The sequence below is a fragment of the Pseudopipra pipra genome, chromosome 1 (genome assembly GCF_036250125.1).
Source record: "Pseudopipra pipra isolate bDixPip1 chromosome 1, bDixPip1.hap1, whole genome shotgun sequence".
Lineage (NCBI taxonomy): Eukaryota > Metazoa > Chordata > Aves > Passeriformes > Pipridae > Pseudopipra > Pseudopipra pipra.
Genome location: NC_087549.1, coordinates 84,466,938 through 84,491,374, shown reverse-complemented (window position 1 = coordinate 84,491,374; position 24,437 = coordinate 84,466,938). Strand labels below are relative to the sequence as shown.

General features: G+C 39.4%; 2 protein-coding genes across 2 annotated transcripts; both read right to left on the bottom strand.

Annotated features, from left to right (window-relative positions):
• Positions 1-5,765: 5,765 nt before the first annotated feature.
• LOC135417967 (ovalbumin-related protein X-like) lies at positions 5,766-14,818 on the bottom strand. The gene is made up of 8 exons (XM_064662731.1): positions 14,723-14,818; positions 13,247-13,431; positions 12,568-12,630; positions 11,109-11,237; positions 10,286-10,403; positions 9,378-9,520; positions 8,907-9,062; positions 5,766-7,378 (listed from the first exon to the last, which is right to left on the bottom strand). Exons 2-8 carry the CDS (start codon positions 13,412-13,414, stop codon positions 6,977-6,979), a joined length of 1,179 nt encoding a protein of 392 aa, XP_064518801.1. The 5' UTR covers positions 13,415-13,431; positions 14,723-14,818; the 3' UTR covers positions 5,766-6,976.
• Positions 14,819-16,593: 1,775 nt separating this feature from the next.
• Positions 16,594-23,770, bottom strand: LOC135417984 (serpin B11-like). Its single transcript, XM_064662751.1, has 7 exons — positions 23,436-23,770; positions 22,865-22,927; positions 22,135-22,323; positions 20,749-20,866; positions 20,290-20,432; positions 19,379-19,546; positions 16,594-19,229 (listed from the first exon to the last, which is right to left on the bottom strand). Exons 1-7 carry the CDS (start codon positions 23,601-23,603, stop codon positions 18,825-18,827), a joined length of 1,254 nt encoding a protein of 417 aa, XP_064518821.1. The 5' UTR covers positions 23,604-23,770; the 3' UTR covers positions 16,594-18,824.
• Positions 23,771-24,437: the final 667 nt, after the last annotated feature.

Here is a 24,437-nt window from a genome sequence, read left to right as displayed (position 1 = left end):
TGCCTTTTCCACTTGAGACTGCCTTGTTTCTTCTCAAAGAGGCTTTAACGCTCACAGCCATGGTCCACTGTAGTATACTTGACAGCTCAGAAGTCAAAGGACTTGTGAGTATCTTCTACCCTGTCACTTCTAGCTGTCGCATATGCCTTGAATCATTTTCCTTGACAATCAAATTGTCTAGTGGCATGCTTCAGCTCACCACAGGTGATCCACCTTGGATTCGTGCACCATCTACCTGAATCACATTTGTATCATCATAGACAGCCTTTAACTTAGTAGGCTACAAAGATGTCCAGTGAGTCAGTACAGTTCTGTAGCAGCCAACTCACAGCATTAATGTTGCTGTCGTGGTGTTCAATACTTCTGAGTTGAATATATTCATTAATGAAAGGAATTTGTTGGTTTACAGTTGAAAAGGAGCAGTCCACTCCTTGAGACGCATTTTAATACACAACCCAGGTTATTGATTTTTTTAGCATTTCTATTTTGTATTTTTATTAATGATTAATATAAAGCACATTCTGGAAGCAAAACAAAATCATTCCACAAGTAAAAATCTTGATCATGATCAGCTGTCAGCACAGAATTGTAAAAATATAAGAGGTACTGCCTAGTCAACTTGGCGACTTTAGATCTGTTATGGAGCCTAGTGAGATTAAGCAAAACTCACCTGCAGTGGAAACACTTCCTGGGATAAAAGATAATGGATTGCCCTGTCCAGCACAACTGTGTAATGCAGCACAAACACAAAAGGATGTGTTTATCCACATGTCCTTTTTGACAATGCTTGTCCCAAGAAAGAGGTCAGCTAAGGCTGTACTGCCCTTTCCTCTGCCGAGAATTTCATTGTGAAGCTGTCCCTAAACCAACAGACTCTTGGACATTTGAACTTTTACAAAGGCATAAGAAGTCCAGGTCAGCTCACAGACCAAAGCCTCTCATCCAATCACAACATCCCACGCAGAACTCAAGATTTTGTTCACATCCATGCTGTTGTTCTTTTGTCAGTAGGAAAGAGCACGCTGATTGTTTCATGTTTGTCTTGCTCAGAGTGAGTGCCAGTGATTGTTCCATTACCTGCCATTGATGCCATAGCTGTCAATGATGGTTTCCCTCTCAGCTGTCCTCTAGGACTGTGTTCTTTCCCCAGTCTGACTGGTCGAGTTCCTTCAGACAGGAGTTCATAGCCCACCTGGCACCTTTCTGCAGCAGCCCTGTGCCGTTCTGAAGGTCATACATTGTTGCTTGCAGTGCTGCCTTGCTCGTTCACTGGCTGTGACAGAAATGTGGATCCCTAAATGTTGGCAGAGTGAATTTCTCTAGCGAAGGCATCTTCAGAAGGATCCTGTGATGACCTTGGTCACAAGTCTTTCACCCTTGCTCACTGAATTTGCTTAGCAGCACCCACAGCATCCAGGGTCTGTTGCTATACAGATTCTGAACTAACACACAGAGTAGTCCTTTTATCTACCACCAGAGCATATGTGAAGTCCCTTATTTATCTCTCAAGTCCATGGAATCAGCCAACAGCCAGGACAAGGCTGTGTATGGCCTCCCTCACTGGGTCCTGAGGAGGCAGCAGGATAACCAGGTCCTTACACCCAGCATACACATGGCACTGGACAGCTGGCCACTGACCCAACTAGTTCACTGGCTGTGCCATACGGGAACTTAGTTACCTCCCCACAAAGACTGTTTATGGCAGCCTGTGACTAACACTGCTCATACCACCACGCCTGTCACTTTACCTCCCATCACTCACTGGAAGTCTGCCCAGCATGTCCTTTATCTTGGCACACGCTCCCGGGAAAAACAGCATTTTTCTTTTGCATGAAATAGGATAAACTAACCTCCTGGTTTGTTTCAACACAGACATCCTTCCATGAAGTCTTCCTCTCCTCTGATTAGTAGCCTACTGAGATTCTTAACAATATTCCTAACGTTTCCTGCTTCTCCTGCAGGAAAAGACTGCTGCAGAAAAGGAGAGATGTCATTGCACAAAGGTCTGTGCCATCATGGCAGCTTTGCATTAAAGAACTGGGAGTCCCTGCAGACACCAAGTTGACCATGAGTCAGCAATGTGCCCCTGTGGCAAAGAAAGTCAAACTGCACAATGGTCTGCCTTAGGAAAACCATTGCCAGCATGTAAAGGGAGGTTATCCGGACCCTCAGCTCAGCACTGGTGGAACCAAAGTTGGAATGCTATGTCCAGCTCTGGGCTTTCCAGATCAAAGAGATGTGGATGTACTGGAGCAGGACCAGAGATTACCCTCAAAGATGATGAAGTGATTAAAATGTCGATCATGGGACATGGGACTTGTTACCCTGGAGAGGAGAATGTGCAGGGAGGATCCTATACGTGTGCATAACCTACATGATGGGAAGGGAAAAAGAAGATGAAGCCAGACTTTCTCCTGTGAATAGGCAAGAGGGAATAGACACAACCCCAAATAACATAAATTACATTTAAACATAAGAAAATACATTTTCTTATGAGGAGAGAGGTAAATCCACAGCAGAAGCTGTGGATCCTCCATCCTTGGAAATATTCAAAACCCAACAGGACATGGTCCCAAGCAACCTGCCATAGATGACTCTGAATAGAAAATCAGCAGAAGTCATTTCCAATCTTAGTTGTTCTGTGATTTTGTGAGGAAAACCTCAAGGCATATGGAGACAATGGGGTAATTGCATATTGATGTTCAAAGAAAATACTGTGGTGTAGATGAGGAGTGTATGGCATGTTCACTTGGAATGGGAGTGTATGGCGTGTTCAACAATTGTTTCCATGTTGTATGGAGAGTAACGTTGCCTCATAGTGGCAGACCCTTGGACCTCTCTTTGTGCTTTCTGGAGGTGTGTCATTTACACCAGGAGGTGTAGAAGGTTTCAGATTTTGTGTTGCCCCATGTCTTACCTTCCACCTGGAGCTGCACAGCAGTGTGTCAGACAAACAGGGTTTCAGTTCTCCAGAAAACAAAAAAGCCAGAAGCCTTTGGAAGGCTATGACAAAAACACCAGCAGCAACAAGGAGGTTTTCTAGGTTTATTTATGTTTTTGCCTTTTTTTCAAGGAAAAACTTCTGGAGCATTTTAATATTGTTACCTTTTCTTTCTTTCTCTTTCTTTCTTTCTTTCTTTCTTTCTTTCTTTCTTTCTTTCTTTCTTTCTTTCTTTCTTTCTTTCTTTCTTTCTTTCTTTCTTTCTTTCTTTCTTTCTTTCTTTCTTTCTTTCTTTCTTTCTTTCTTTCTTTCTTTCTTTCTTTCTTTCTTTCTTTCTTTCTTTCTTTCTTTCTTTCTTTCTTTCTTTCTTTCTTTCTTTCTTTCTTTCTTTCTTTCTCTCTCTCTCTCTTTCTTTCTCTCTCTCTTTCTTTCTCTCTCTCTTTCTTTCTTTCTTTCTCTCTCTCTTTCTTTCTTTCTTTCTTTCTTTTTTTGAAAGTATATATGCTCAATTGCCTACTGGCATGAGAACCAGATCCATGCCTGGGAAATGAAACCCGAGGGCGAAAGCACACAGGTACTCAGACAGAGCATGGGGTCCCTCCGTGCTGCTGGAGCACCTGCACCTTTCCACTACATGCTTGCTTGGTGGGCGAGAACACAGGGATGCTGAACCACAGTCAATGCCTCTCTGGGGCACAGGAAGGAATGCTTCTTCCAAATCTCTCCAGTGTTTTGGAGAGCTTGGAGGCCTCAGCAGGTATTCATCATTCCACTGTCCAGGTCTGCCATCCCCTTCATGGCCAACACTTTTCCACTGCCCTTTAAATATTTTGCCTTCTACCCATCACATGATGGACAAGACCACATCCTAACCATTGGTGTTTTGTTACAGGTTTGGTCCAGTATTGCTGAATTTGCACTTTTTGCTGTCTTCTATTTTCCCTTTAGGGAAAGGGAAAGCTTTGTATTTGCTTTTAAGCGTCATGGCCCTTTTCCCTTTTCCCATTCCTTCATTTTGACCTTTGTTGTCATTCAGGAAACAACATAAGTCACTGAGTCGTATCTTTGTACTTTAAGCACTTTCCAGTTTAATAATCATAGAAAGGAAAGTTTGCAAATGTAGCCCTTTTCGAGTCTTCTTATTGTTTAAGTGTACAGGCTTCTAAATTTAACAAACTGGACCAACTGCTCCTGGCTAGAAGAAACCAGATACTTCTGGCTACAAGAGAGGCAGAAAGTGAATAAACTGCTTATGATAAGCCTTGAGATGTTGAAATTTTGCATCTCTTGGAACTGTTCATACCACTGCTTTAATTTCTAAAGCACAAAAATTAATGTATACTTGGTAAAATAGCTGTTTTTACCACTGAAAAACAATTGAGTCTATATCACAAATATCCTGATGATATTTAAATATTGTGGATGTCAGACATGTAGCACCAGCTTCTTTCCTCTACAGATCCACTTTTATCATACAGTATCCTATGTTAATGTGGAAATAGAATCATGGAATCATGGAATACCCTGAGTTGGAAGGGACCTACCAAGATTTCACAGAATTTCATAGAATATCCTGAGTTGGAAGGGACACACAGGGATCACTGAAGTCCAGCTCCTGGCCCTGCAAAGGAAACCCCAAGAATCATGTGCCTGACAGCATTGTCCAAATGCTTCTTGAGCTCTGTCAAGCTTGGTGCTGCAACCACATGCCTGGAGAGCCTGTTCCAGTGCCCAACCATCCTCTGGGTGAAAAACCTTTTCCTAGTATATAACCTAAACCTGAGACAACTTCCTGACATTCCCTCAAGTCCTGTCACTGATCAACACAGAGCAGAGATCAGTGTCTGCCCCTTCTCTTCCTCTCACAAGGAAGCTGTAGACTGCAATGACGTCTCCCCTTGGTCTCCTCTTCTCCAGGCTGAAAAAATCAAGTGACCTCAGCCACTCTTCATATTGCTTCCCCTCCAGACCCTTCACCAGACCTCCTTTGGACGCTCTCTAACAGATTTATGTCTTTCTTATATTGTGGTGCCCCAAACTGCACACAATATTCAATGTGAGGCCGCACCAGCACAGCGCAGGGCAGGACAATCACCTCCCTTGACCAGCTGGCCATGCTGGGATGCAACTTGGGACACAGCTGGCCCCTTTGGCTGCCAGGACACAGTGTTGGTTTATATTTAACTTGCCATAAACCAGGATCATCAGGTCCCTTTCTGTGGGGCTGCTCTCCAGCATCTTGTTCCCCAGTCTGTATGTACATCCAGGGTTGTTCTGTCTCTTAATATTGGAATAGCTGATAGCCAATATTAACAATAGAGTACCTCCTCTCAAAACTCTCAGTGGGGAAATGCTTTGCCTAATAGTTGTCAATTTACTTATTCTTTCTTATGCTTTTTGAGTTGTATGATTTTTCAGGTGATTTCATCCTCTAAAATGGCAGAGTTGATGGAATACTTGTTCCTTGAAATATTTATCATACTAATTGTCAGTGCATCTTTAATACCCATTGGAATTGTATTGAAAAATACATAAGAAGAAATCAGTTTTCCATTCCATTAGGCTATTTCTTGGTAATCTGTGCTACAGAGGGGAATCAAACTCTAAATGTGTGCATTCATTCATTTAACAAACTGGAAACATTCATTTAACATTCATTTAACTAAATGCCTAGGAAACTTCATATCTACATGCTTATTCATTCTAAAACAGGAGGATTTTATACTTAATTCCATTTTGCTCACAACAGTTATCACTGTAATAATATTTCTAAGGATTTATGGTCCAGAAAATTAAGAAAATAAACATAATTTCATGACAAGCATTTGTGACTTTCTTTTATTATGTTAACAAAAAAATCAATTGTACGCATCAAACTCAATAATGTATGATTAGAATGAAAACAGGTAATAGTATTGAGACAATATATCCATATTTGGAGATGGCAATAGACACATAGGAACAAAAGACAGAGAATATTAGTATTCTCATGTGTTTCTTGAGAACAAGAGATGTAGCCTCGAATTATCATGGGAATGAAGAAGCCCAGCTGCATTCATGGAATAATAATGTACTTGAATTTTGAACACTTGAGAGCTTTCCAGGGACTAATTGAAGTGTACTAGCTAAGCAAGACCAACAGAGATGGGATTATTTTAAAAGCTGTGTTTTTTCATAAAATTCCTTGTGGAAAAATCAGTTTCTTTAGCACCACTTGCAGTATTTTTCACAAAAATCAAAATAATCTCAAATTTTAAGTTCTTCAGGTGTTTTAGGCAAGAATTCAGCTCTTTTGCCTGGTAGTTCTGAGTCCTGGATAATCTGGATCATCCAGATATCCATGTTTAAGGCTTCAAATCTACACATTGTGAGAAGGCATAACTGCACCTAAGTACGTTAGATCTCCTTGCACTCTCCATCACTTTGAAGAACCTCTGAAAGAAATTCTGAATTATGTGAAGTATTCATGGTGAGAGGACAACTCTGGTGATAATGTACACCATTTCCCAACAGCTAAATAAAAAAAAATAAAATTTACATAGGCACCAATTAATAACCTGCATAGCAGAGTCTTATCCACAAGCATCTCCTCCAGACTAGAGATCTCAAGGACTGTGTTTCAGGAACAACAACATGGGTTTGTCAGCAGGATGCTACCAGGGGATGGGATGAGCACAGCCCATGTCTTTCTATGTAATGGACTCCCAAAGATTATCCCATTCATATCTGCAACTAGTTCCTTGAATGAAAATCACTTGACCCCTTCCTGGCTTGTGAGAGTCTCTAGTCTCAGTGGGCTCAGTCTTTGCTTAGCTCAAGCAACGCTGAAAACAGTCCGAGAAGGGACACAAGTAAGCATGCTTGCTACTGTTTCCTCACCTGCAGGTATCTCTTTGCTATGGGAGTTTCCTTAATGGGCATCTTACATGAGCCTTTCCACTTGGAGAAAATGTTGAAGAGATTATACAATATTAGAGTAAGGGGGGTGGCTGTTTCTGAGGGGAAGGCAAGCATTGTTTCCAACTCATTCTTTCTCTAGGGTGAACAATATCTACCAAAGAAGAGGATCATGTTGCTTGGATTGTGTTTGATTAAGAAAAGGAATGGGTGGTCAGCCCTAAACTCTTCAGACTCAGAGGATGCTTGAGTATCTCCTGTCACAACAGTTGAGCCAGTCACCTCAGTGCCCTCCTCAGTGACTTCCATGTACGCCTCATGGACAGCCTCAGATATCTTCAGGCTCTCTGCTGAAGAGATGCCAGAGAGATTGGCCGAGGGGCTGAACAGGTCGGTCATACCCAAGGCTGTTAAGACAGATGTGAGGTTATATTTTTCCTCAATCTTCATGCGTGGGAGGTACACTTTCACCCTCTTCTGCTCCATCACACTGGGACTGGTCCACTCTGTAAGTTTATCAAAGCTGATTTTGTTCTCGAGCTGCAAAGAGAGGCAGGGAATGAAATGCCTGGGATGCAAATGCAAATTCTTCATTTCAGACAAGGCTGTCATAAAAACCAACCAACCAGAGTGGTTCTTACAGTCATCCTATTGACATCCTTCTCCACTACTGCCTGTGTCACTGTCCTTTTATTCAGTTCTTTATCAACTTGACACATCCCCTCTTGTCCAATTAATCTTACGTCTCATAAAGCACAACCCAACAATTTCACAGCCTAGCAAATTAGTCAGCCTGTGAAAGAGATTGCAAAAAAACAGACCATAAAAATTTACCTACGGTTAATAGTGCCTAACAAATGCAAACTCTTCTACATCTTTAATAATTCTATTTTTTAATTCAAAAGTATTGCTGAAATAAGAGTAATTGTTTATATAATGCAGACTGCATTGCTTTTTCCCTTTCTTGGGTACAGATAGGTAAATTTTAACACATTGATAACTTTATTTTAAGTGATTGAATCAAATTAATTTTTCAAGTTTTGTTTCTCCCTTCCATCTGTCCGATTTTTTTCCTCTTTGCTGTTAGCATTCTGCATTCACTCAGGTCTTTGGCTTCATTTTCTTCCAAGACAAAGAAAAAAGTTTCATTTCCTGTTGCACAGGCAGTAGATTATATTTGTATCCTTGCCTCACTGCATTCTGGTCGCACTTTTCTCTTTTTTTCTTAAAAGTACAAAACTATTTCTTTTACTAGTTTTGATGAATCTGGAAAAAACTGATTCAACCTAACTAAAAATAGTTTTGGCATTTTCTTTTACTGTCTACATCATTCTCATGTTCTGTCCTTTTATGTTCATGGATTATTTCTGTGGTTGATATTCATCCAATTAGACTCAAGTCTCTTTCCTGCTCGATGCATAATTTCCAAATATCTTCCATGCATTTCCTTTCCATCTCCATGCTTAAGACTCTCTGAGGTCTTAACTGAAGAAGTGGTTTTGATCAGTTTGTTTAGCTTGATTGGTTTCACAATTTCAAAATCAAGAATATTTTATTAAGATCATGCTTTATCTAACTTCGATTTTCATTCCATGATGACACAATCGCAGCAATTTTTGAAAGCAGTCCACTTATGATGTTTGATGATAATTTTATTTTAAAAAACTCATCAGTGATTCCTTCAAAGAATGTCTAATTCTCAACAATTTTAGCAGTGTTTCCTCAACAGTTTACAGCCAAGGGAGGAGAGGTAGGGAGGATGGTATGGGTGTGAAATTACCTCAATTTAAAAAAAAAATAAAATCTGGCATATATACATCCTCTTTTGTGGGGCTACAGCAGCACTACGCTGCCTTACCTTCCTTTTATAAAACTAAGTTCAGTGTTCTCCTAAGAGGCCAGTCTCTGCCTGAGCACCTGGTAGCACCTGGGTGGCTTTTCTGCTCCCCTGCCTGCCCAGCACAGCCATGGTGTGGGCAACTGGGACGTAAAGGGACAGCAAAAAATCTGACAGAAGCCAAGCCCCACTGAAGTGATAACTCTTCTGCTTCCCCTGCCAGAGTCATACCTGTTCCAGACCAAAGATGTCATCAGGCAACAGCACCAGCAGGCTCAGCTCTCCGCTGGTATATGGAAGCTCCAGGATCTTCATTTTCTCTGCAGCCACTCTTCCTACATTGAAGGTACCATTCTGAAACATCATTTGCACAGGTCTGCTCTCTTGCTGCAAAAACAGAAATGTGAGATGATATGACTGGGGAGCAATGTTTTTCTTTGGTCAGTCAAATGTACAAGCCCTTTGAAAGAGACAGAGTTTGATCTTCAAGTTTGTTGCCTTTAAAGAAGAGCTGTGTCTCCATTTTCCTCTCATCTGCTGTGTGCTCTGGTCAGACACAGATCTTGCAAATCTGACAGTGAGGGGCCCAGCTAAATCACTTGGCCGACAACAAGAGAATGTTGTCTTTACATCACCCAGCCCACTGTTTGTGCAAGCCAATAGCCTGTCTCCCTGGTCAGAAGCTGTGTCTGTGCCCCCCACCTTTGTCACACTGAAGGGCACTTCCCGAGTGTCTTCTTCTTTAAACGCGCTCTTCCATATCCCCTTGAAGTAAATGGCATTCACAAGGACCAGCACAGTATGCAGATCAACAGAGCCTGGTTCAAGCAAATCTTGGATACGTCCTTTAAAAAAGAAGCAGGGCATAGAGTGGTAAGTTTCATAGCAGTAATCTTGCATTTTAGATGTCAGTCAACATGCTGCTGCGTGACTTGACTTTCTCTTCTTCAAAGGTATGCACATGGATTTCAGGTTCATGAGGATGATTTAATACACGGAAAATTGGCACATGGCCAGACATTTCTTCAAGAAGACAGGTAGGTCTAAGAGTGTTATAGATCCTCAAGGATATTTCTAACCAGTGATTTGGAAAAAAAAGATTTATATAGAAAAGAAGGGAATGGAGATGGAAGCAGCAATACAGATTTTCTCTTTCTCACTGTATTTCCTTCTCACAATTTACTCTTGGTTTTTCCTCCACCTTAACATGATGAACATATACCAGCTTCTGAATCATTCATTTCCCACCATCAGCTTAGTGTGCATTACTTTCTGCCCTGGAAGCCCACTTCTTACCCATACAGCATATCCTTGTATAATTATGCCCATATTCTAGAGAAGCCGGGACTAATCTTGGGTAAGTTAAGCTCTCCAGACACAGAAAGCATGCATATAAACTTTACATATCCTGGCATCTCTGCCTTTGCCAGATATGTTTAAAACACACTGTCACTGGCACACAGGTGCAATAGAGTCATCACTTTCCACAGGAAATATCCACTAATGGAGACAGGAGGAGGAAATTTCTCCTCTAATGTTTAGTCTTTCCAGAAGCTGTTAAAATACAGTTGTCAGAGGGAAATATATTTCATAATCTTGTGTGACTTTACCATTTGTCTGATTTTTCACCCAGGAATTAATGCGCTGTCTGGCTTGATTTGATGCTGTTTTGAAGTTGACCATTTCCAGACCAGCCCTGTACAGTTTCTTCACACATTTTACATAGATCTGTAACGACATCAATTGTAGCCAAAAAATAGTCATTTTTTTAAAAAACAGTATGAAAGTGAAATAAAATGTGGCTAATAGAATTTTTATAGTGATATAGAAAAATTCTTCTAGCCCAAGACATTTTCAGATCTGAAATTTCTGTTACTCGACTAGTTAAGAGTATATATTAAAAATGTTTAAATATTTTCTGGAAGAAAGTCTGATCCAAACTCCCTATTTTAAAGTTCATTTCAGACTGTTTTATTTTCTTTGTGTCTACTTTCTTTTTTTTTTAAATTTTTCCCTTATTTTTAAGATAAGAAGTTTCTTTTATTTTGAATATTTTTTATCTTTTCTTTTGAAAATATGAAAGAAAGATTTTGACACTTTCAGAAGTTGTTTTTGAGGTGAGGCTTTCAAGTGAAGAAATATGCCAAAGTCAAATTATTTCTTGGGAAAAAAAAAAACAAACAACCAGTGGGGGGCAAGTGGGGAGTGGGGAATTACATTACCAAATAATTTTGTTTATTAGTCCATTCATTTTTGAATAGGGCCATATTTTTTGCCTCAAATTGCTTTCCATTCAGACTATTGCCAGGGAAGTGGCAAAGGGAAAAGCCATGTAAATCCACACCAGTGGGGACTGTTGGATTAACAGATCACCTACTCTGGCCAGTCCTCCTGATTACAGGTTTACACAGAGTTTAGTAAGAAATCACTCACCGGTAGGATTGCACTTGTCTTTTCAGCATAGAGTCTGTTGGCAATGTGGAGTGAATAATTGGCTTTCGGTGCAGTAATATCAGAGAGAATTTCTTTAAACAGAAAGTGGATATTCACAGATTTGCCACACTGAGTTGTTGATAAGAAGATAAAAAAGTAGAGGGTTATTTTACTAGAAAGAGGATTATTTATAACCTCCAAATAACATTTGAAAACAGACAGTGTTTGAACATTTGCAAATTAATGTATAATACAGTCTAAGAGTTCCATGGGAGGCATGTTCAATATATTAGCAACTAATGATTTACAATTCACTCATAGCATATGAAGGCACTCATTCTAGACAATAACAAGCAGAAAACCTCACTGATGCATCTGAAACCATACAGCTCAGGAATGAGGTGGTAAAATGAAAAATGCTGGTGTCAGTTATTGCAATTGGTGACTTGTCATAGATAGAGAGCCTCTAAGACAGCTGGTGCTTGCATTTTTATGGCAGCTTTCTGCAGAAGCTGCAGGTGGAAGAGGGCTAGATAGGAAGGGAATCAGGAAGTGTCTCGTAACGTAGAGAAAAAATGGGTCAACTGTCTAATGTGCTAAGAATGGTGTTCTAGGTGACACAGGCTAAAAGTATGTAAGAAAACTGCACAATGATAAACAGTAGCTGGGACTTTATTTTATGAGAATAATTGTGTTGAACTGCTCCTTTTCAAATGCTTAACCAGTCCCTAAATGCTCTAGCTAATAATACCTTTATTTAAAAAAAAAAAGAAAAAAAAAAAAGGAAAGTCTTGCTCTTTTTAAGTCCCACCTTGTGCTTTGGATCCCAAGTGAAGGGGAACAGGTCAGGCTCCATGGCTTGTGTTATCTTTACAGAGGTAGCAGATTAACATGGAAGAAAGCATACAGGTGGTATCATGGTATTGGGACCCCTCATGGTACTCTTGGGATAGCAGTGACAACTGGAGGCTGGAAAAGCCCCTGTAGCTTTTCTAAGAGTGTGGTTACGTTCCATCCTTTGAGAATTCTGAGCTCTTTTCTGCTGAAGTATCTTCCTGTCCCACTTTGGAGTCTCAGCTGCAAGTCTGCCTGCTGTACCCTGGCTCCAGGTGCTGAGCCACTTTCAAATACTGTCCCCCACAAGCACCTGCTGGTGTGCAGAAGTTCATTTACACAAGAAGGTACCTGGTGCCCAAAGTATCCTATCTGGTCCTGTCACTTGTTCTGGTGCAATATGTACAGCCTGTCTTCTTTTTTTAGTCTTTTTGTTTGTGTGTTTGCTTGTTTATTTGCTTGTTTTGCTGCTGTTGTTCTTTGGATTTTGGTGGTTTGTTCCATTATTTTTTTAATTTACATCTCTCAAATTAAGAAAATTACAAAGGAAGGTGTTGAACCTACTAAAAGCACAATCAGAAAAGTCTGTTCTCAGGAGAAAAGTGTGAAAGAGAAATTAATGTACCTTAGATTTCTGTACCTTGGTCTGGATACTTCCAAGTCCCGCAATTTTGTCAAAATGAAGAACCTGCAATTGAAAGTAGAAACCAGGTATGTAAAGTCCACTGACAGTCACCGATGTTTGTGTTAAAACTGTAGGTTCTGACTAACCAGGTCTGCTTAGCATATAGATGAACTGAGAAATTTCATGTGAGCTTTAAACCAGGTGCCACACTGAAAATTTGTGACTATGATGTTCGGCTTAGATCTCTTCCAGTTAATGGCATTCAGTCTATAAATCAGCTACAAACTTAGTGCATTGTATTTATGACTGTGACTCTTGTTTTCTGAATGTTTAATCTTTTGTATGTTTCAAGTCGTCCTTCCCACCTTGGAGGAATCAGGCCTATGAGAAAATATAAGCTGAAATAGGAGACCTGCCTTAGCCATTCTCCAAGACGGCACTTTCTTAATGAAAACCAAAGGTTGCTCTTGCCCTTCATGGGGAAATATCTTTGTAAGTGAAAACTCATCTCCAGATTCAAACCTCACAGTTTGGAACGCCATTCTTTTTCCAGGCAGGTTTGAATCCAGCGCCAAAGGTGACTATGTGACTTGCTCCCCTCAACTGGAGTCACACAGATGTAATCTGCTGCCTTTTTGAATGGGATTAAAGAGAGTTTGTACCCATTTATGTAACTTACCTTCTCCATCTGATACTCAGTGTTACCTCTTGCTCCCAGATAGACCATGGCCAAGGCTGCCATCATGCTCAGGGGGCAATAAAAGATGTTGTCATTGGCACGGTGAACTCTCAGCTCTTTGAATACATCAAAACAAAATTCTGCATTTGCTGCACTGATGGAGCCCATTGTGAAGTCAGCGTTATCTAATGCAAACAGAAATATGACTGTATAGTGGTGATGTGCAGAGCTTGTTTTAAAAAGTACTGCCAATAGCCCAGAAACTGTTACTTCATTGCTGGGTTTGTGATGCTGAACCAGTGAATGATGTGAAGCCTACAAATTCTGTGATTGTTAGAAATATTTTTACATCTGAACACATTTGTTTGCTTTCAGCAAGATTCCATCTCATCACCAAGATAGTATCTTGTACTTGCCTTTTAGGAAATAGATCTTTCAACCATTATTCATTATGATAAATATAACATTGAATGGATGAGTTTCCCTATGGCCATCAGAGGGATGTTTGAGACAATGCAAACTTCATATTTCATTTCTTCTGTGGCTGCTCTGGAAAATGCTCTGGATCTTTAAATCAAAAGTAGTCAACTCTCTGCATTTCCTAGTGTACTTCTTACTATGCTTAGTTCAACCAGCCTCAAATTTGGAGGTTGCTTTCCTGTAATTTATAGGAATAATAAGAGTAAGTTGCTCTGTAAACCCAGCCAGTTGCTTAGATACTGAAATATAAATTTAGGGGGGTTCTTTCCTGTAGTCCTGTTTGAGACATTTAATCTCCACTGACGATTTTTGTTCAGAAGAAGCACAAACGTGTATATATGTATATATATATACACTAAATATGGGGTTTGGCAGTACAGCTTGAAACAGCATAGAGCTGCATTTCTTCAGTCGGGTGCAAGTCCTGTAGATGCAGATGTATGTGACATGTAAAAGATATTCACTGAAACATGCAGTTGCTCTCTCTTTTGAATCTAAGGCTAAGAAAGTTTACCATTTTTCTTGTATCTCTAAAACAGTTAAAGTTGGAGGAATAGAGCATATCCATAGTTTGGAGCAGGTGTGGTTGATTATGTGACCTGAGAGGCCTCTGGAGCTAATGACTGTGGAATCACAGACTCCATGAATCGTCACACTGTACCTCACCTGGGCCCTCCAGAGAGTGAGATTGAGAAAAGAGAAATAGCCTTATTTGCAATTATTAAAATTATAAACGAACAGTTTTAATGTGACAACAGATTTTCAGTGAAAAAGAGCTATTTCGACTCAAAGCCATGGTGCACAAACACTCATATTTCTCACACCTAAAAGAATTTGACAGTTAAACAGTATATGATATACTGACAAGGCAAGGTAAAATTACTATATATGATGTCTTTTTATATTTACCTTTAAGTTCTTAAACATAACATCACTTTTTTTTCCATATTAAAGAACACAAATTAGAAATTATATTTTACTTGGAGAAATACTTACCCCACAAACTTCAGAGGCATGCAATAGTCCAGCTTGCCAGCTGAACCCAAACAGCTTCTCTGAGCTGTTGGTGATATATATTGCATGAGACACTCCCACTGTTGCCTTCAAGAAGTCATCTTTCAGTCACTGCCCTTCGTCATGACCTTTTGATTCATTGCACTTTGAAACATTGAGTAGACCAATGGTTCTTTATCTGCAGTAAGTCAACCTTTATTTTTTGAAGTAAAATCTGATTAAAAATTGAATATTTAAGCTTTTGCGTTAACTTATAAGGCTGTACCAAAGCAATCTGAGTTCAAGCCTAAAGCTACGTCTCATGCAGTTCTTTTGAATTTACACATTAATGTGATTGAGCTCTTTTAGGTAACCAGACCCAAATAAAAAAAAAAAAGAGAGAAAAACAACGGTACAAATATGTTTAGCAAAACAAAATACATTTTTAGTAAACCCAGCTGTCACATCGTATCAGGTGATTCTCACAGCCAAGTGAAGGTAAAGATCCCAAAATAGTACAGGAAAATATGACCTAGTCATAGTGCTGTGATCTGGGAGTGAGCAAACAGTTCCCACTACAGTCCACTGCTAGCAAGCATCCACGGATATAGCAGAGGAAAGAGTCTTATGTTACCAGGGAGTGCAAAAACTGCATCAATCCCAGAAAACCCAGACAAGTCTCTTCTTCTCACATGTAAGGTACTGTCAGTGCAGAAAGCACTCTAACACAGTACTCTCACCAAGCATGAAGGGGAAAGTGGATGCTAGGCTATCTGCTGAAGGTCTGACAGACATGCAACCACTCACTACAGCATCTGTGCAGTGGAACAGAGGGAGTTCCTCATGAAGAGTGACCATCTGACGTTGCTAAAATTACATAATTCCACACAAAGCCAGTTTGCAGGAGGGTCATTCTATTAAGAGGGATTTGAAATGGATTTTTTCCATGTAAGAACAAACCTAAAAATTTCTGTTTATTTGTCAAGAGCCAAATAGTACTGAAAGGTGTTTTGGTCAGCCAAAATGCAGAATTATGTCCCTGAAGTCCAAAGGTTGGTGTTGTTAATAGCTTGTATTTTTTCAAAGCACAGCCACATCTATTTCTCTACCTGGGTGAGACTGAAGTTTTTACCTGAGGTCAAACTATAGAGTCTACACATACATGTGGAGGAGGGGAGAAAGGCTCTGAGGAGAAAGCACATTTTGCTAAAAACCTCATTTTGATGTAAAGATTCAAAGCAACAGCATTGAGATTAATTAGAGGTCTGAGGATGGGCATGGCAGAGGAAGAGATTAGAGGAACAGTTGAGAATTACATGTTTCCTGGGCCGTAAGTCAGACCCCAGAATATTCAAGTAGTCAGAAATTTATTTAAACCAGCCAGTAGGATTTAAAGGATGATTGAGAGTCAGCTTTTAACTTTCATTCTCCGCAGGTCATGGCAACAAGGCCTATGGTACATGCACAGGCCATTCTCATAGATCTTCCATACCTTCTTTTTTACTGTGGCAGGTGAATAAACTATGGAATCTGTCTGCAGGAACATTCATGGTCTGTTAGACAATCATAATGCACAATATAAAATATAATTCAATTGTAAAAAGCGATTACAATTTATTGAATAATAGACTTGATGAGCAGTAAAAAAACCAAATACAGCATCTGTAAAGGTCATAGAAGTGAATAATAAGAATCCAAATTTGTACATATTAAGTCACAGAGCATACAACAGTAGGTGTACCATCTGTGAAAGGGAAAGGGAGCTACTTTACCCTTAGCAGTGTTGTTTGCTTTGCTGAAATTATCTAGATATTCCTGGAGGAAATTTAAAAAAAAAAAAAAAAAGGCAACAAAAACCCCATAAAAAACTCAAAATATTTCTGCTGTAGTAAATTAAGTGACAACCCTCATTACAGACACACCTTCTTCTTTGCTCTCACACAAAATTCCTTTTCCTGTTGTGAGACTCGTGCTCTTCAGGATAATATGTTAAAGGACACACCTTTATCACACATACCAGTAATTGTTTTTCTTTTACATTTTATCTGAAAAATTATAGGCCTGATCATGCAAGCTAATAAATTCTAACACTGTTCATTTCACTCTTTTTTCTTTTAACCTAAGTGGTTCCTATTGGAGACAAACCAGATATACACAAAATACCAATTGCAGTCATTGAAAAACATGCGCAGCTATTTTTTGCATAGTTTATTTATCAGAAGAGCCAACAGCCTGTGATTTGTGTTATCTTCACTTAATTGATATGACAACTGTGCCTCTACAGGTAATTTTAGTATTTCAGGCTGTATTTCATAATTCAGTTGCAGCCATATGAGGTATCTCCACAGACTGTAATGGGTCTACTTTATTTAGCAATTCAATGTGTGGAGTAGCGTAATTTACTGTAATTTTTCCTGCATATCTCAGCATTTGGAAGAGCCCTTTGAATCTGCAGTTCTGAAATGGCAGTAGTACGCTCGCAGCGTTTACTTTCTTCCCATCAGTGAATAACAGGAAAAGGAGAAGTGAGTCATCAAAGGGGTGGAATATTTTTCCTTTAAAAGCAAGTATTTTTCATATATCTGTGGATTTTGGACATTGCCTACTGCCAAACTTGGCAGGCTGCTCTCTTGTCTGTAACCCCGTGCTATGCCTTCCCACCACTTACGCCACAACACCCAGGAGGTGGTTTAGGGAAGTAGGTCATCAGCAAGTAAATTAGCTTTACCAAAAATTTTCCCCTTCATTTACATCCCAGAGAACTGCTCATCCTCAAGTCAGGCAAATAACAGTGGTGGCATAAGGGAGGGAACAGAAACACACAGAACAAAGTAAGGAGGTAAAGCATTCTCCTCCTTCTCAGAGGCATTAGACTGGCTCAGCCACGTCTTAAAAGGATGCTTTCAATTCTGTGGTAAAATCAATGTGAGAGAGAAGCATTAGGTGAGGTTCAGGGTTTACATATCCTAATGTCAAATTGTTCAGTGCCTAAACTCAGGATGACAAATATTTAAAAGTGGGAGGTAGACTTCAGCATCATTTACGTTTTTTAAAGGATTACTATTATTTTTACTTGTTATATTAGACTATTCCTCTGTCCACTTAATTCTGCAGACTACTACATTTAATATTTGGTTTGCAGTGGTTTTATTATGATAAATCTAGCAGACACAGGCCACCCATCTAAATACCATCACTACAGATTTTTTAATTTTTTTTTATGTTAATGATGAATAAAAAAGCTGGAACAAGAAACTCACAATATCTGAGGCACAAATAGAGCTGTTTTATAGAAATGAGAATAGCTGATCACTACTTAAAGTTTTCTGTGGGAATTATGTGTCTCATTCCCAGCCATCACAGAGCAGGCCTTGTGAGAAATCCATTACTCTGAAACTCTGTTTTTGTTACATGGAAGTTTATGAAAAAGTTGGAGAATTTTCTCACACATACAGGGGTTTTAATAGAAAAAAAAATAACAGTGGTTCTGCCCTGCTTGAAAACAAGCAAAATTACACCAGAAAATCTTCTGTTTTCTCTGGTCTCTGGGAACAAATCCTGAGAGTTCCAGCTTAAAATCAATCAACATTTAAAAGGGAGGTCCCACGGGAATACTTTGCTACTTCCCTACAAATTGTCATTTTCCTTCAGGCCTACAAAGGTTGGGTAGGTAAAGCTAAAAGAGACCAAGGATCTAAGATTATCCTTTTAATGTAGATCCCTGTCTTCCTGTCTGCTACATGTGAGTGAATATATCTGTTATCTTTAGGGCACTACAATCATGGGTTTATTGCATCCAGAGTGCACTAGGAAAGCCTCGAAATAAGATTTTCTATGCAGACATCTCTAGAGGCCTACAGTTCTTTGGCAAATATCACATAGCGTATTTTAAGGTACATATTTTAGTTAGGCCTCCTAAAAGTAAGACACACCTGAAGTTCATGTTTTTTAGTTTTTATCTTTAATTTGGCTCTTCTCAGTTAGTCTTTTTAATAGCAAATTAAACTTTAGGATAAAGCCAAGAGAAATGTCTTTTGTTTTGTCTTTTGCCCTTACCGCTTGCCAGTTTGGATGTAAGCACAGAGAAAGATCTAATTTCCTCCACTTAAGGAGAACAATATCTTCCAAAGAAGAGAATAGTGTTAGTTTGGTTGTGTCTGATGAAGAAGAGGAATGGACGGTCAGCTTTGAACTCATAAGTAAGTGGGCAACACAGAGGCATTGCAAGAAGCCCTGTGGCACAGGCTGCTTCTGTGCCCTCTTCATTGACTTCCACAATTGTCTTCTGGATGGCCTTGGACACAACCAGGCCACCTTTCTTAGAGATTCCTGACAAATCAGCTTTTCCCCAGTCAAAAACATTCATTACTCCCATCTCCTGAAGAGTTTTGTTGAGAACATAACTTTCTTCCATCTTGAACTGAGGCAGGTATACCTTCACTTTCAGCGGTTCCATCCTAGCAGAGCTGGTCCATTCTGCCAGTTTTTCATAGGTGAGGGCACATTCAAGCTGTAAGGTGGTATTGATAATAGTGAATGGCACCGTCATGAATGGAAGGAAAAAAAGTTCAGTTTTTTCCATTTGGCTTCAGACCATACTGGAGCAACATTAAAGTATTGCTCTCTGTGTATTTTACTAGACAGAAAATCAAATATTACCTGTTCTAGGCCAGTAAAGCCCTCACAGTCATCTTCAGGAAGAAGAATGAACATGCTCAGTTCATTATTAAAGTATAGGAGCTCTATGACTTTCATTTTCGGTTCTTCTAAGATGGCCATGTTAAAATATCCTTCTTGAAACATCATCTGCACTGTCCTACTCTCATTCTGGAACACATGAAACATATTAAATGGAAAATACAGAAATAATTACCCTGTTATTAATTTGTTTCAGTATTGAGGTTAGAGTTCAGTCCAAAAGCATTACTTACACTGGTCATGGGTTTAACATACTTGTAGCATTGATCTGTTCCTCTCAACTGTATCTCCAATGAAGTTATCCATTTTAGAAGCATAAAAGCTACTTTTCCCTCTCTACTGGTGGAAGATTACTTTACTCACAGCTTCGTTGTTACATCTTTCTTTTGTCTGGCATGTCAGATTAGAAAATCCATGCATCTGATGCAACCATAAATCTAAATTCCTCATGAATAATGTATACATCCTCCTGAGATAATTTGTCTTCAGCTCATTTTTTCCTGAAAGCACACACTATTCTGTTCATAAATAGTAACAGGGGAACAGAATCCTCAGTTTGAGTCCCAAACCAGACTGTTTTTGAAACAGCATCCTTAGTTGCAAAATCCCCAACAAAGTTAGCGCATTTGCTCAGTGGCTTTGACCCAATCAGGATCTCAGCTGCACAAGACCCACTTCTGATGTTAATTGGTACAAACAGTAACATATTTGGTTATCAAACTGAAGAGAAGATGCAGCTTTCTCTTGTTCTGGCTGAGGACCCCTGTTTTGTTTTGGGATAACAGAGAGGAGGAAAGTTCCCATTTGTTGGTTTAGGGGACAGATATCTGATTTCCATCCCCCAGCTGCTTCAGTTCCCGTCCATACTGTACCTTGTTCAGATGGAAATATGCTTCCTTAGTGTCTTCTTTCTTAAATTCTACTGCCCACTTTCCTTTAAAATACATAGCATTGACCAGGACAAGTACAGTAGAGGGATCAATAAAACCAGTAGCAAATAGGTCTTTGATTTTACCTTTAAAAATAATAAATTAAAAAGAATTATTTTGTTCAGGCAATCAGCTGACTTCAACTATTAATAGTTATTTCTGTAAATCTGAAAAGCAGTACAGTGCTGTCAGACAAAAAAAATTTATGTACAGTTTTGGAAGCCAGGAACTCAAGGCATTTTTGTTTATCTTCCTATATTTATTTCCTATTGAGAAGAAAAAAAAAAAAAAAACAAAACGTAGTTCTCTTTAGAAAAAAAAAAATTGGAAAGTGAAATTCATACATGATATCCCTAACTAGTTCAATTTCAAACCAAAAAACCTGCATGGTTTCTTCTTTACCTTTTGTCTCATTTTCCACCCAGAAGTTAATTTTTTCTCTGACTACTTCTTCAGTGTATTTAAAATTGACTGGTTCCAGTTCTGCTCGATAGAATTTCTTTGTAGAATCCAAGTATTGCTAGAAAGTACAAGATTCAGAATTTTATTTCAACATGTTGATTTTTATAAGATAATTTCATGGCTTCGGGATAATTCCATGAAGTAGATCAGCCAGAAAAGAATGAGTAAAAAAGGCATATGTAAGAAATTATTTGAAATAACCCAAACATTCAATTTTTAGAGACATTATTTTTAAAAAAATTTGCAAACATATTTTTCTGTAATTTCAAGATGTAATCAGCAGCAGAAATCTCTCAGCACATTGAAAAATATCTAAGATCAAAACGTGGTACCTTTTAAACTCATATGTCATTGTTATGATATATGTCTTCCCAATCATCAAATGAAGAAGGCTGTCTTATTTTGAACAAATAACCAGGACTGATATCACAATGAGATCTCTGTCTGTACATGTATATGTATTACTCAGTGTGGATATACACACTGTAAAATTTATAACTTGTATTAAGTGTAAAACTTTTCCTGGCTGCTGGTCACCTTTTTCTAGCTCTGAAAATCTCTGTTCAACTAGAGCACAAAGGAAGTATCTTGAAAGCAAGATGAAATCTTGACTTCAAATGAGAAAGGTGGTTACAGAGATTAAACAGCACTGTTCCTGCTAATACTCTTTTAAACACCATAGCTCTATTTTCCTGAGTAAATTATTCGTATGGTCTTGCATTGTCTGGGCATCAGTGTTTCACAAGAATGTTCTGAGACGGTCAATTAAACTTAAATGAGACTAATAGACACAAATCTCAAAGATGCTACTTCTTTTAAGCCTTGCTTGAAAAGGTATCAGGAATCATAGAGTCCTATATTTGTGTAGATTCTAAGGGAAAGGTGGGAGAGTGAGCAAAATCATTTCATGAGAAACAAAGAAGACACTGGGAAAGGGAGGGAAGTCTTCTGCTGGACACAGACTTTTCTTGCTCGGATAGAATTGACACAAGAAGCGCCGGCTCTGTTAGACACAGGGAGTGCATGGCAAGGATACACTGATGGTAATCCCTGCTATCACATTTTCTGGAATGTCAAGGGAGAGCAATTACCATAGATCTGTTTCTTCATCTAAAATCTTTAACTCTGTCTTCCTCATGCTCTGCCCCATATCTGGGCAAGTAAGATGGAAAGGCTCCCTGACTGTGAGCTGTGAAGTGCAGTCATTTGTCAGCACACCCTGACAGTGCCATTGTGTTTCATTTCCCTTTGTGCTTCATGATTGAAGAAATTCTACTGAGCTTGTCACTCCTAGGAGCTGTTAAAAGGGACACCACGGCCACTTACCTGGAAGAACGGGTAAGTAATTTCTCCAAAGAGCCTATTGGCAATGGTGAGACAACATCCTGGACTGGGTTCACTGACTTCAGCCAACAGTGCCTGGAACTGGGAATGGACTCCTTCAGCTTCTTCACACTTCAAACAAGAAAACAGACGTTTCATAGTAGGCTTGAGCTTTCCTATGCAAAGCTGGACCTGAGGGTGAATTGCAGCCTCCCTCCACATGAGAAACCCTACTCCACCCAGCTGATACAGGCACTGGAATAAATGCAACGACACCACCTCTTACTCCCCCTGTGCCAGATGTACAGAATGACAAAGCGATTCCCCTTCAGGCCAGCACCAGTTCACCTTCAAGTCATGTATCCTACAGCAATGTCTCTGTGCACACTAAGCAAAAGACTGCTGGCTTACAGACTGGGAGAAGCAAGCTCCAAGATGCCTTTGGCACGCTCTGTAGACAAACCTTTGCAGGTGGCAACTGAAGCACTTATCACTTTTTAGATTGGTACTGATGTTTTGGTTAGAAACCTGTAATTAGAAGGCTTAGCCATTGAAATGTGTGACTCACAAGGCCCCTTAAATAACTAGTAAAGGAACAGTAATAAGCAGGTCTGTAAATCTAGATGGAGAGGCTGATCAGCACTGCTGTACCTTCTGATTAAGTGATCATCTGCAAGGAAAAGGGCTGACAAACTGGTTCCTGTTGCTTCAGCTCAGAGCAATTGTGTCTTACCTTCTCAGAAGGGTCTCTGTTGCTCTGTCCCACACTGCTCAAAACTTCACTGAAATGAAATACCTGCAATGTAAATGTTAAGTGCAGCTCAGTGACGGTACTTCAAAACTAAAGCAGTGTTGCAAGCCTATCCCAAAACAGCCAGACAGTCAGACAGTCACTGAGGAAAGCTCCCTTTGTTCTTTACTCTAAGATCCTTGCAAGTGAACAAGTAGTTTTAGTAGACAACGAATGCATGAAATCTTTCAAATCTTTCAAATCTTTCTTCATAGAAAAGAAGACTTTGGTTGTCCAGAGAAGGCAGAAGACCATATCAAAGGGCAGGAACACTTCTGAGACCTGAAGAGTTTGGGAATGTCTCCAAAACACTTTCTTTAGCACTGTTTAGCATTCACTGAACAATCAATTACTAATAATAATGTTTAGTCTGAAGAACTTTGGTATTAGGAACAGCATAATGTATTTTTAAAGGCCCCTCTGTGTGCACTAATCCTTTGGATATTTAGGAACTATATCAGCTTCTTGGCTCATATCATGCCACCATCCCCTTTTCAGAGCAAAGGAAACCTACCTTCTCAATCTGTTCCAGTGTGTTGCCCCTGGCTCCGAGGACAACCATTCCAAAGGCAGCTGACAGACTTAGTGGGGAGAAGAAGATGTTTTCATTTCTTTTTCTTTTGTTCAGCTCTCTGAAAAAGTCAAGACAGAACTTGGCATTGGCTGCGCTGAGAGAGCACATTGTGGCACTGCGATCACCTGAAACAAGGGAAAAAGTAATTTAGGCTTCTCATCCTTACACCTGCTACATTTAGATGCCTTAGTAGAGCATGGTAAGGTTTTCTGCAATAGCTTGGCTGAATTATTCTGCACTACACAGAAGATTCCCTGTTCACCACATTTGGGATTTCAAAGTGAATTTGAAAATCAGCACCCTGAATGGCAGGAGAAACACATTTGCAGAAGCAGTATTCTGAGTTGAGCTGCTTTTCCAGCTCAAGCAATAGCTATGGCTTCGTCAGTTAGCCCTAACTTTGTCCTAACCACAGTGCCAGCTTAGTTTATATAGTGATCTTTCTTGCCTAGAGTCTTCCAGGCATAACGCTTATTAATTACACCCTTGATCATATCTCATTCTCTGTCTCTCTAAAAACTTTGTGAGTATTAATCAGCTGTGCCCTATATACTGTGTCCTTTTGAGGCTGGTTGCTTAACAAACATTTGGCAAAAAAATAGAAATACAGACCAGATCGCTTAGTAAGATTTTTAACAAAGACACATTGTGTATTAGTAGAAAATTCCAGTCATATTTTTTATTTTATCTGCAGCTTAAACTATTTTCCCAAATATACTTCAGTTACAATCACAATTACTATAAGCAGATAATCTTGAATATTCAGCAAAATTCTTCGTACCTTACACCTACGATGGAGTTCTTCTCTTATGAAACTCAGTGTCTTCATCCAGTAAACTGATGTAGAAACATGTGATCCATTAGAAAGTCAGTGCCGTATTTAGAGGTTCCACTATTCTAAGTCATTTTTTGTTTGATTCTTACTGAGTCTGAATAATTTTC